This window comes from Pygocentrus nattereri, chromosome 18 (genome assembly GCF_015220715.1).
Source record: "Pygocentrus nattereri isolate fPygNat1 chromosome 18, fPygNat1.pri, whole genome shotgun sequence".
NCBI classification, from domain to species: Eukaryota; Metazoa; Chordata; class Actinopteri; order Characiformes; family Serrasalmidae; genus Pygocentrus; species Pygocentrus nattereri.
Window position 1 is genome coordinate 20713825 of NC_051228.1, and position 13633 is coordinate 20727457.

Below are 13633 nucleotides of genomic sequence, written 5' to 3' on the forward strand. Positions count from 1 at the left end.
TGATGTTCTGGAGTGTTTCAATTATGGAGAAATGGGTACTTTGTGAGTTGACAGTTCATTTGAAACACAGTGCCTACACTGAGCTGCTGGACAGCCAGGGTTTGCCTTTCGCTCATCATCTTTCAACATTCCTATCTCTGTATCTCTGTTGACACATCTGGACTAGCCCGCAAAATCCTTGAATCCTCTTGAAAATCTGTAGGACCACCTGGAACAACCAGTAAGATGCGAGGGAAGGCATCCATGAAATCTGTCCGAATTGTGCAATTCTTTGATGCAAGAGTGGCTGAACTTTTTTGCCTACATCCAGAAACTTGTACAGTCCATGGCATATCAAATTGTAGCTTGTATTCATGTCATGGAGCATGCTTTTAGGTATGTTTCAATCACAGTTGACAAATTTTTTGTCTGGTGAGCTTGCCAAGTAATGGAATTGACTTGATGACTTGGAATTGACTTCTTAATAATTATTAGTGACCGCTGTGATGTCAGCATTCATTAGCACTCAAACCTTTTACATGCTTAAACCATATTTGGACCAAAGCAGTTTCAATACGCGCTTTTAACAACAGTTTTAAAAACGTAAACTGGTAAATCGCACACATACTTACCCAGATTGTACCAGACGTCCATCTCCCCGCTCAGTGTTCGCACCTCAATGATGCTCTGCCCCAGGAAGTCATCAGATTCTCTCTTCAGCCTCTGCTTTACACGGGACTTAATGTCATCATCCTCATCCCACACACGCACCTTAATGCGGTCTGACGAGTTGTGGCACTCACTGAGAGAAGCAGGAAAAAAATGAGGCAGGTTGTTTTGTTATACTATTACTGCCATGCCAAAAAAGGGCATTTTCATTCAAAAATGCAAATGTCTGATGATTAACTATTTGACACAGTCTAAAAGGCTCTGGTTGTAAAGTTTGCATTAATAAGACTGCAATTAGTGGTCATTTTTGTACTGGAGTAGTGGTTCCCAGTGTGTTCCAGATTTTGCTCAAGAGGAGTCAATAACCTGTAAGTAACCTGAACATAGAGTAAATTTCTAGTGTTGTGTGAATTGTGAGTTTAGCTTTTGAAATTGAGTGGCTTTGGTTTCAGAACTGCTCTAGCATGTTGGCACCTGCCACTCACAGTCAATCAAATCATATCAAATATATACACACAAAAAATCTTCAAAAAAAAAAAACCAAGAAATCTTCATTCCTAGCCTAACACCTAGCATTATTCCTAGTGTAACCATGGGAACAAATGTAATATAATCATGCAAATGGGTTAAGTGTAGTGGAAATGGGTGTATGTTTATTTCTGTATCTGCCTTTCTAGGTTTAAGCAGTGGCTTTTGTTTCTGGCAGTGTCTTTTGTTTCTAGCAGTGAGCTTAAGGGCAGTTTGGACTCCTACTTATACTATTTATACTAGCTAAGATACATTCTCTGAGTAGACAACAAAGCACTTTTGTAGGTCACTTTGGATAAAGTAAATATAAAATGTAAATACAAATGTAAGCTTAACTATGGCCAAGGATCTAGCGTAACCACAGAAATGAGTGTAGCATAATGTTGGAAATGGGTGTTGCATGACCATGAAAATGAGTGTCATGTAACCATGGAAATGGGTGGAGCATAGCCATGGAAATGGGTGTAGCAAAACCATGGGAATGGGTATAGCATAACCATGGAAGTGGGTGTAGCATAACCATGGAAATGGGTGTAGCATAACCATGGAAATGGGTGTAGCATAGCCATGGACATGGGTGTAGTGTAACCATGGAAATGGTTGTTGCATGACTATAGAAATAAGTGTCATGTAACCATGGAAATGGGTGGAGCATAGCCATGGAAATGGGTGTAGCATAACCATGGAAATGGGTGTAGCATAACCATGGAAATGGGTGTAGCATAGCCATGGAAATGGGTGTAGCATAGCCATGGAAATGGGTGTAGCATAACCATGGAAATGGTTGCTGCATGACTATAGAAATGAGTGTCATGTAACCATGGAAATGGGTGGAGCATAGTCATGGAAATGGGTGTAGCAAAACCATGGAAATGGGTGTAGCATTGCCATGGACATGGGTGTAGCATAACCATGGAATTGGTGTAGCATGACCATGAAAATGAGTGTCATGTAACCATGGAAATGGGTGGAGCATAGCCATGGAAATGGGTGTAGCAAAACCATGGGAATGGGTGTAGCATTGCCATGGACATGGGTGTAGCATAACCATGGAAGTGGGTGTAGCATAGCCATGGACATGGGTGTAGCGTAACCATGGAAATGGGTGTAGCGTAACCATGGAAATGGGTGTAGAGTAATCATGAATAAGGGTGTAGCGTAATCACGGGAAAGGGTACAGTGACATCATGGAAATGAGTGTACTGTAATCATGGAAATGGGTGCAGCATAATCATAAAATGAGCGTAGTGTAACCATGGAAATGATTGCCATCCAGTGAGGACAGTGTGTCAGTGGAGATCCTGGGATAACTGGACTTCAGACAGTTGTCCGACAGCTTTTTATCATTTCATTCCTGCTATAATTCTGTTTCTATCATTTGCATTATGACACCTGGGCAGTAAGAGTAGACTTGCACTATTTCAAGACATCCTCTGCAAACATTAAAACTTTGAAAGTGGACAAAACTTTTAAGAAGTCTCCACCATCCCCAATGAAAACTCTAATGACTGATACACACTTAAGCTTGAGCCCTCAAGGGTCTTTTTATGAACAGAATTGGGGTCCACTGCATTAAAGCAATAGGCTACAGACAAGTGGCATGCATAAACTAGCAGAGAGGCAGAGATTCATGAGGAGGAGAATATAGAGTCTAGCCCAGGGCCAGAGCAGTTTACTCCAGTGGAAGAACACCAAACCTTCAAACTGGGGCGACACAGATTTTAATATGTAGAGCCAAGGGCTGCCAGAGGAAAAAGACAGACCCTTAATATGACAGGTGGGAGTGGAGCGGTCCATTAGGCACTCACAAGTGAAACTTCTCGTCCCAGACAGGGTTAAGGTTGCCGTAGATGGTCTTGGTCCTCTTTTTAGTCTTCCCCACCTGGACGGTCACATAGGGGTCACTGGATCCCGTCTTATCTTTAGCCTGCAGCCCCTGTGCACACACCACTGCAGCATACAGACAGAGACACAGACACTCAGAGAGAGACAGACGGAGGTACTACAGAGAGAATCCCTAATCACCTGCACTGTTTATGTCTGCTAGTGCTTGAGCAGAGAGCAGACGAGGACTTTATAAATCCATGAGAGATTATATGAAGCTCAAGATGTACTGAAACAAACTTTAGTGTTTAACAGTTACTGACAGAGATAACACATTCTTTCTTCATTTTGTTTTTCCTTATCTTTTACTTTTTACTTTCCTTCTGGGTTATCTCTTCTTTTCTTTCCTTCTGATTTATCTCTTCTTTTCTTAAGAAGAAAAACATTAAGAGACATTAATAGAGATTATATTAGGATAAATATTTACAAAATCACAATTTTTAAAGTACTTTATATGGGGAGGGGTCTGTCCTAAACCCTAACTTTTACTGTACTTTTATTTCATCTAACACAAGCTTTAACTGATCTATTGTCCATACCAGTAATGGTGATCTTCGCTGACCACTTGGATGTGCCATCCAGCACACTCTGCTTGATGGTTTTCATCTGCTGGGCATGGATGGCCTTAGTAACCATAAACACGTCCCTGATAAGCTCGAAGATCTCAGGCTTGTTCCTCTCTCGGATCTTCATGCGGTCCTTCATGGCCATGATGATGTTCTGAGTACGATCCTCAGCACCGTGCTTCGAACTCTTCTCTGCCGCACCTGTTAGGGACAGAATCACTCATCAGCCAGTGTAGAACAATTACATAAATACTTATTTATGCACAGACATATACACTACTCCACCCAAGCTTGGAATAGCGATGATAATAACCTAAGTTTGTGGCAGATCCATGCATAAAATTATTCTAATAAATTATTAGAATAGATTATTCTCGTCCTGGTGGGGACGAGACAGCATACAGGAAGGAGGTTGTCTGAGCTGGTGGCCTGGTGTCATAACAACAATCTTTCCTTGAATGCAGACAAGACCAAGGAAATGATTGTTGACCCAAGGAGGAAGCAAGAGCTGCACACACCCCTGTACATTGGTGAGACAGAGGTGGAGAGGGTGAAAACCTTCAAATTCCTCGGCATCCACAAAAGTGAGGATCTCACTTGGTCTCACAACACACACCTCATCATCAGGAAGTCCCAGCAGCAACTGCACTTTCTGAGAAGACTGAGGAAATTTGGCATGCCAGCCAAAATTCTCAGCACCTTCTATAGGACTATGATAGAGAGTGTTCTTACCAGCTCCATCATGGCCTGGTATGAAAACTGCACTGCTTAGGACAGGAAGGCTCTCCAGCGTGTGATCAAAACTGCCCAGTCCATCTCAGGAGCAGCCTTCCTCACACTACAGGACATTTATCATGCCAGGGTCATCAGAAGGGCACAAAACATCATCAGGGACAGTACACACCCCCAGCACAGACTCTTCACACTCCTACCTTCAGGCAGATGTTGCAGGAGTGTGAAGTCCAGGACTACATGTCTGACCAACAGTTTCTATTCACAGGCCATCAGGCTGGTGAACACCTCACTTACTACCTCTTCCCCCCTCCCATTCTGAACTGATTTAACCTTGCACTCAATAACTGAACCTTACCTACACTGTACTGCTGCTGTCAGAACACTACTGTTTACATCTATTACCTGCACAGAACACTACTGTGTACATCTGTTACTTGCACAGAACACTACTGTTTACATCTGTTACTTGCACAGAACACTACTGTTTACATCTGTTACTTGCACAGAACGCTACTGTTTACATCTGTTACTTGCACAGAACACTACTGTTTACATCTGTTACTTGCACAGAACACTACTGTTTACATCTGTTACTTGCACAGAACACTACTGTTTACTGTTTACATCTATTACCTGCACAGAACACTACTGTGTACATCTGTTACTTGCACAGAACACTACTGTTTACATCTGTTACTTGCACAGAACACTACTGTTTACATCTGTTACTTGCACAGAACGCTACTGTTTACATCTGTTACTTGCACAGAACACTACTGTTTACATCTGTTACTTGCACAGAACACTACTGTTTACATCTGTTACTTGCACAGAACACTACTGTTTACTGTTTACATCTGTTACTTGCACAGAACACTACTGTTTACATCTGTTACTTGCACAGAACACTACTGTTTACTGTTTACATCTGTTACTTGCACAGAACACTACTGTTTACTGTTTACATCTATTACCTGCACAGAACACTACTGTTTACTGTTTACATCTATTACTTGCACAGAACACTACTGTTTACATCTATTACCTGCACAGAACACTACTGTTTACTGTTTACATCTGTTACTTGCACAGAACACTACTGTTTACTGTTTACATCTATTACCTGCACAGAACACTACTGTTTACTGTTTACATCTATTCCTTGCACAGAACACTACTGTTTACTGTTTACATCTATTCCTTGCACAGAACACTACTGTTTACTGTTTACATCTGTTACTTGCCCAGAACACTACTGTTTACTGTTTACTGTTTACATCTATTACCTGCACAGAACACTACTGTTTACTGTTTACATCTGTTACTTGCACAGAACACTACTGTTTACATCTATTCCTTGCACAGAACACTACTGTTTACTGTTTACATCTATTACCTGCACAGAACACTACTGTTTACTGTTTACATCTGTTACTTGCACAGAACACTACTGTTTACATCTATTCCTTGCACAGAACACTACTGTTTACTGTTTACATCTGTTACTTGCACAGAACACTACTGTTTACTGTTTACATCTGTTACCTGCACAGAACACTACTGTTTACTGTTTACATCTATTACCTGCACAGAACACTACTGTTTACTGTTTACATCTATTCCTTGCACACAACACTACTGTTTACTGTTTACATCTGTTACCTGCACAGAACACTACTGTTTACTGTTTACATCTATTACCTGCACAGAACACTACTGTTTACTGTTTACATCTATTCCTTGCACACAACACTACTGTTTACTGTTTACATCTGTTACTTGCACAGAACACTACTGTTTACTGTTTACATCTATTCCTTGCACAGAACACTACTGTTTACTGTTTACATCTGTTACTTGCACAGAACACTACTGTTTACTGTTTACATCTGTTACCTGCACAGAACACTACTGTTTACTGTTTACATCTATTACCTGCACAGAACACTACTGTTTACTGTTTACATCTATTCCTTGCACACAACACTACTGTTTACTGTTTACATCTGTTACTTGCACAGAACACTACTGTTTACTGTTTACATCTGTTACTTGCACAGAACACTACTGTTTACTGTTTACATCTATTACCTGCACAGAACACTACTGTTTACTGTTTACATCTATTCCTTGCACAGAACACTACTGTTTACTGTTTACATCTGTTACTTGCACAGAACACAACTGTTTACTGTTTACATCTATTACCTGCACAGAACACTACTGTTTACTGTTTACATCTGTTACTTGCACAGAACACTACTGTTTACTGTTTACATCTATTCCTTGCACAGAACACTACTGTTTACTGTTTACATCTGTTACTTGCCCAGAACACTACTGTTTACTGTTTACATCTATTACCTGCACAGAACACTACTGTTTACTGTTTACATCTGTTACTTGCACAGAACACTACTGTTTACATCTATTCCTTGCACAGAACACTACTGTTTACTGTTTACATCTGTTACTTGCACAGAACACTACTGTTTACTGTTTACATCTGTTACCTGCACAGAACACTACTGTTTACTGTTTACATCTATTACCTGCACAGAACACTACTGTTTACTGTTTACATCTATTCCTTGCACACAACACTACTGTTTACTGTTTACATCTGTTACCTGCACAGAACACTACTGTTTACTGTTTACATCTGTTACTTGCACACAACACTACTGTTTACTGTTTACATCTGTTACCTGCACAGAACACTACTGTTTACTGTTTACATCTATTCCTTGCACACAACACTACTGTTTACTGTTTACATCTGTTACCTGCACAGAACACTACTGTTTACTGTTTACATCTATTACCTGCACAGAACACTACTGTTTACTGTTTACATCTATTACCTGCACAGAACACTACTGTTTACTGTTTACATCTGTTACTTGAACAGAACACTACTGTTTACTGTTTACATCTGTTACCTGCACAGAACACTACTGTTTACTGTTTACATCTGTTACCTGCACAGAACACTACTGTTTACTGTTTACATCTGTTACTTGATGCAGTTCATGAACAGCTGCTCTACATATTTGCACATATGCACGTGTAACTAATTTTATTTCAACTTTCATACTGTACATTTTTACTTTAACTCTAAAAACAGTAGTAAAAAGTAATTCTTATATTTCCTTTTTTTTTATTCTCTTAAGATGATATTTGGTGAATGGAGGAACATCTTAATAATGTACATCACAATATTTCAAAACATTTCAATAAATCTGGAAGAAGTTGTAAAAAAATGTATAAAGATTAGATGTGTCCAGAATGTAGAGCTGAGCTGTAGAGTCTAAAATGACTGAGGAAGTGCTAAAACACTGAGAATGTTCTAGCAAAATTAATATACAGAATGAAGTTCTATTATAATCAAGGTTTTATTTGCGAATATTCAGCCACAGTTAGCTGAATAATTTTATGTTGTTCATTGTGTTTACTGATATTTGTCAAATTAGCTCAAATTTGAGGCTAAAAAGGGATTTTTTTTTTCCATTTTTAAAGCAAGTGTAAATAAGTGAACATCTCCTCTACAGAGAACACAATTTTGCGCTTTTTAATACACTGGTACTGTTTATTTGCTGAATTTAACATATTGGAAAAATATGGCCTGTGCCAAAGTTAGAGCACATTTTATTATTTATTATGTTTTATTTTTATATTTTCTAATATAGTAAGTTCTGCAAATAAAAAGGGCCTTAAAGTTACAGAAAAATGGCATATTTAAATGTTACCTGTAGAGGACGTGTCAACTTCTTCTTTAAAGCTAGAAACGTGGAATTTTATCGGGAGTGTTCAAACTTTATACAGCAGTATAAACGGGTGAAATGATCTTCATCAGGATGTATTTATTACTTTGAATAATTCAGTAATAATATTTTCACAGTGTGAATGGTGAACCTGAACATGAAAATAATTTTATTTCCACACACAGAATCACCAACATCCTGTGAGAAAAACAGTGGCTGCATGTTCCATCCAAGCTCTTATAGCCATATCTTAAATGCAGCCAGTGGTTCATCTCCATGATTGTAGCCTCTCAACTCTTGTTCATACAGCTCGTAGATTTTGGTTAAAGTGGAGGCTTTAGAGGGGAACTGGAGCTCCACCAAGCTGTTGCTTTAGTTCCCCTGCAAATACTGTCCAGTGTAATCTGCTTAAGGTGCTGAAGCTGTCACTTTAAAAGCCATTTAAAAGATGTATTTGAACGAGAATCACAAATTGAGCATGTGAATACGAGGTTTACAAAATTAATAGTGTTAATATTTTTAAATCTTTTTTTTCACGTTAACATGTTAATAACAAGTTAATTTGACAGCCTTAAACAAAATTAATGATAAATTATAATAAAAGTGATATACAGGACACCTTGCACCTGGAAGTCAAGATCAAATTATAAGGCAGGTAAATTGACAAAATCTTACTCTAAATAGGAATAAACTTATATGTCAAGTTGCAACATGTCACACAAATGTCATATGAAACTATAAATATCACGAATCCTTTCCTTACTGAGATTGGGGGTGGGTATGTTTAGATGTTGAAGGGAAATTACACTAATTTTTCAAAATTTCTTCATATTTAAATGGCAAAGATGTAAACCATTTTGAAAAAAACAAACATATTTATAAAAACCCATCACTGTTTCACTGTTTATCATCATTAACTTTACACACAAAAGCTCAGAAGACACGTGTAGGTTCAGTGGTGGTTTTGGATAGTAAATAAAATGTCCATGTTTGTGTTGTACACATTGCGACCACTACTGTGAAGAAGCCTTAGTAATGAACCCTTTTACACCAAACTACTCTTAACAACTGAATGACTCAACCATTTAATTATGTAGAAACTTTGAAAAATCAGTGGAATCCCTCTTTAAGGGGACTTTTGTTGTCTTTGTGAATTAGATTTGAAACTAGGATCTACTTCAACTGTCCCTGACAGATACGCTCCACAGTTTAATTATCACCAGTTCCAATTTCAAAACCCAGTAAACAAACCCGATACCGATCTGGCAAGCCTATCAATCCTGCAAATATCCAAGCCTGTGGAAAACATTTCGTTAATAATCAGCCATCTGCTTTTGGAGATTCACCTTAAATCATTTCTGGAGCAGCTAATGGAGCTGTCGCTCAAGGAGTCAGGTCTCAATGTGATCCCATTTGGATAAATCATGTCAGCAGACACTGCAGCAGCTAGTGTGTCACTTAGAAATGTATACACATGCACTGCAATTGATGGGTATCTAAAGCACATTGTAGGCCAGCTTTAACAGGCTGAGGGAGTTTCTGAAGGACAAGCTTCAGAGACAGTTTAAAGAAAGTCCCGTTTCAGTGTCTTCCTGTTGTTTTGAATGTGTGAGGAGAACAAGGAAGCCAACCCTGTGACCATGAGCTTCTGAAGCTAAAGCTACCTTAAAGCTACATTCCGGCAAAAACTGTCCACATTTCCCATACTCACGCTGCAGACAGTCCGCATTAAGCAGCTCCTGGCACTTCTCGTGACATTTGACCCCACACTCAGAGCAGCGCATGCCCTGCCGGGCGATGCCCCACAGCAGCCCCTCACACTCGTAGCAGTAGGTGGGGGTGGTAGCCGTCCACACCTCAAAGTTGTGCGGTGTGGTGCAGGAGATGGGATAAATCAGAGCCTGCAGCGTCTTCTTATATACATGACTCTTCTGCAGGGAAGAGAAAGTAGAACAGATTAAATGAGAGAAGGGAGAGAGGAAAAGGAATTCCATGGACTTTTCCAAATTTCTACATAATGTTTTAATCTAAACTATATTTTTAAAATATATTCATGGTGGAGGGGTACACGCAGAGGGCTGTGGGGTAAAATAGGCCCCAGAGAAAAGTTATTATTTCACTGTTTTACCATCATCAGTATTACATTTGAACCTTGTGTAGACTCGTGTAGGTTCACTGGTGGTTTTGGATAGTAAACTCCTAGTTCCCATCACCACCACTGTAAAGAATTCTGTACGTCTCTCTACAATTAACGATTTCGCACCAAACCACTCTGAAGGATTCTGTTTACGTCTCAATCTTTGAATTAAGCAGAAACGTAATAAATAAATAAATAAATAAATAAACAAACAGACGTTCCCTTTGATTAAAGATCTGAACTGTGTTACAGATGCAGTCTTACTGAGGAGGCGGACGCACGTGCTGAGATAAGCGAGATTTATTAAGGGCACATCCAAAATCAGGGTCATAACGGTCCAGGGTCAAACAGCCAATACGGATAGATCGGGGGGCAGACATGACAAACCAGAATAGAACAGAACAAAACACAGCAAACAAAGATTCAAACAACAGCAAACACATCAAACAAAGACCAGCGAACACTAAGGGCAAACACAGGGCTTAAATAAGGAAGGTTAAATGAGGGACAGGCAGGAAACAGGTGAAAACAATCATGGGCGGAGACATGAAACGAGGGGCTGGACTCAACCAAAACAATTGCACATGGAAGATCAAAACACAACATGAACACATAGACAGGACTGGGAGGGGCCAATCGTGACATCCCTGTAGTTCAGAGTTTGAGTTAGAATGAGTGTTAGGTTTAGGGTTAAGGTCTAGTTTAAGGTAAGGTTTATGATATACACTACCAATCAAAAGTTTGGAGTCGTGTCATATCAATAATTGTTTTGTTCAAATTTGTACAGTGTAGATTAAAATGTGATAGAATAGACAAGATAGATACACTTTTTTCTGGGAATGCAGAAAAAAATGATTAAAGCGTCCATATCCAACATTTTTCCTGTATTTTATTTCTTCTTCCGTTCCGTATCTGTGTTGTTTTACGTACAGCCATCTATATGTATGTACATGTATCTCTTGCAATTTATATATATGGTCTAATTGGCTGTCCTGTACTGTCCTCCATTCACAGTTCTGCCTGTTCACTAAACTGCTGAAGGCTTAATTGGTGTACATATTTAAATATATTGTTTTTTCTCAACAGTAAATTCAAGACAAGCTGATAGTTTCCATATATCCATCCATCCATCCATCCATCATCTTCCGCTTCTCCGGGGTTCGGGTCGCGGGGGCAGCATCCTGAGCAATGAAGCCCAGACCTCCCTTTCCCCAGCCACTTCCACGAGCTCCCTGGGAGGGATTCCGAGGCGCTCCCAGGCCAGCTGGGCGATATAGTCACGCCAGCATGTCCTGGGTCTTCCCCGGGGTCTCCTCCCCGGTGGACTTGCCTGTGACACCTCCCAAGGGAGGCGTCCAGGAGGCATCCTAACAAGATGCCCGAACCACCTCAACTGGCTCCTCTCGACGTGAAGAAGCAGCGGCTCTACTCCGAGTCCCTCTCGGATGACCGAACTTCTCACCCTATCTCTAAGGGAGAGTCCAGCCACCCTGCGGAGGAAACTCATTTCAGCCGCTTGTATTCGCGATCTCGTTCTTTCGGTCATTACCCAAAGCTCATGACCATAGGTGAGGGTGGGAACATAGATCGACCAGTAAATCGAGAGCCTTGCCTTATGGCTCAGCTCTTTCTTTACCACAACAGACCGGTAAAGAGCCCGCATCACTGCTGACCCAGCACCAATCTGCCTGTCAATCTCCCGCTCCCTTGTACCATCACTCGTGAACAAGACCCCGAGATACTTAAACTCCTCCACTTGAGGCAAGAGCTCATCCCCGACCCAGAGAGGGCTCTCCACCCTTTCCCGCGTGAGAACCATGGCCTCGGATTTGGAGGTACTGATCCTCATCCCGGCCGCTTCACACTCGGCTGCAAACCGATCCAGTGAAAGCTGAAGTTCACGGCCTGATGTCCCCAATAGGACCACATCATCTGCGAACAGCAGCGATGTGACCCTGAGGTCACAAAACCGGACACCCTCCATCCCCTGACTGCGCCTAGAAATTCTATCCATAAAAATTATGAATAGAATCGGTGACAAAGGGCAGCCCTGACGGAGTCCAACTCTCACTGGGAAAAAGTCTGACTTACTGCCGGCCATGCGAACCAAGCTCCTGCTTTGTTTGTACAGGGCCTGAATGGCTCGTAGCAAAGAGCCATGTACCCCGCACTCCCGAAGCACCTCCCACAGAATACCCCGGGGAACACAGTCGAATGCCTTCTCCAAATCCACAAAGCACATGTGGACTGGTTGGGCAAACTCCCATGAACCCTCGAGAATCCTGGAGAGGGTAAAGAGTTGGTCCAGTGTTCCACGACCAGGGCAGAACCCGCACTGCTCCTCCTGGATCCGAGGTTCGACTATAAGCCGGACTCTCTTCTCCAGTACCCTTGCAAAGACCTTACCAGGGAGGCTGAGGAGTGTGATTCCCCTGTAGTTGGAACACACCCTCCGGTCCCCCTTTTTAAAAAGAGGCACCACCACCCCAGTCTGCCAATCAAGTGGCACCACCCCCGATGTCCACGCAATGTTGAAAAGGCGTGTCAGCCAAGACAGCCCCACAACATCCAGAGCCTTGAGGAACTCGGGACGGATCTCATCCACCCCTGCAGCCCTGCCGCCAAGGAGCTTTTTAACTACCTTAGCGACTTCGGCCTCAGTAATGGACAAGCCTATTCCCGTGTCCCCAGACTCTGCCTCCTCACTGGAGAACGTGTCGGTGGGATTGAGAAGGTCCTCAAAGTATTCCTTCCACCGCCCAATGACGTCTTCAGTCGAAGTCAGCAGCACACCATCTCCACTATATACAGTGCTAGTGGCACACTGCTTTCCCCTTCTGAGTCGCCTGACGGTTTGCCAGAATCTTTTCGGAGCCGACTTAAAGTCACTTTCCAAGGCCTCAACGAACTCTTCCCACACCCGGGTTTTTGCCTTGGCAACGACTGAAGCCGCAGATCGCTTGGCCTGTCGATACCTGCCAGCTGCCTCTGGTGTCCTACAGGCCAACCATGTCCGGTAGGACTCCTTCTTCAGCTTGACGGCATCTCTCACCTGGGGTGTCCACCACCGGGTTCGAGGATTACCGCCCCGACAGGCACCAACTACCTTGCGACCACAGCTACAGTCAGCCGCTTCAACAATGGAGGAGCGGAACATGGCCCATTCTGAGTCTATGTCCCCCACCTCCCCCGATATCTGGTCAAAGTTCTGACGGAGGTGTGAGTTGAAGATCAATCTGACAGGTTCTTCTGCCAGACGTTCCCAGCAAACCCTCACTATACGTTTGGGTTTGCCTGGTCTGACTGGCATCTTCCCCCACCACCTGATCCAACTCACCACCAGGTGGTGATCAGTTGACAGCTCAGCTCCT

The 13633-nt window shown here is 41.9% G+C and overlaps 1 protein-coding gene across 5 annotated transcripts in view; it reads right to left on the reverse strand.

Moving 5' to 3' along the window:
- unc13bb (unc-13 homolog Bb (C. elegans)) overlaps window positions 1-13633 on the reverse strand; it is a 162822-nt gene that overhangs the window by 36250 nt on the left and 112939 nt on the right. For all 5 annotated transcript variants that reach the window (XM_037547066.1, XM_037547065.1, XM_037547064.1 and 2 more), the window contains 4 exons: window positions 9837-10056; window positions 3600-3827; window positions 2985-3126; window positions 612-781 (listed from right to left, as the gene is read on the reverse strand). In XM_037547066.1, coding sequence (XP_037402963.1) covers window positions 612-781; window positions 2985-3126; window positions 3600-3827; window positions 9837-10056 — 760 coding nt within the window. The remainder of the gene's footprint in view (window positions 1-611; window positions 782-2984; window positions 3127-3599; window positions 3828-9836; window positions 10057-13633) is intronic.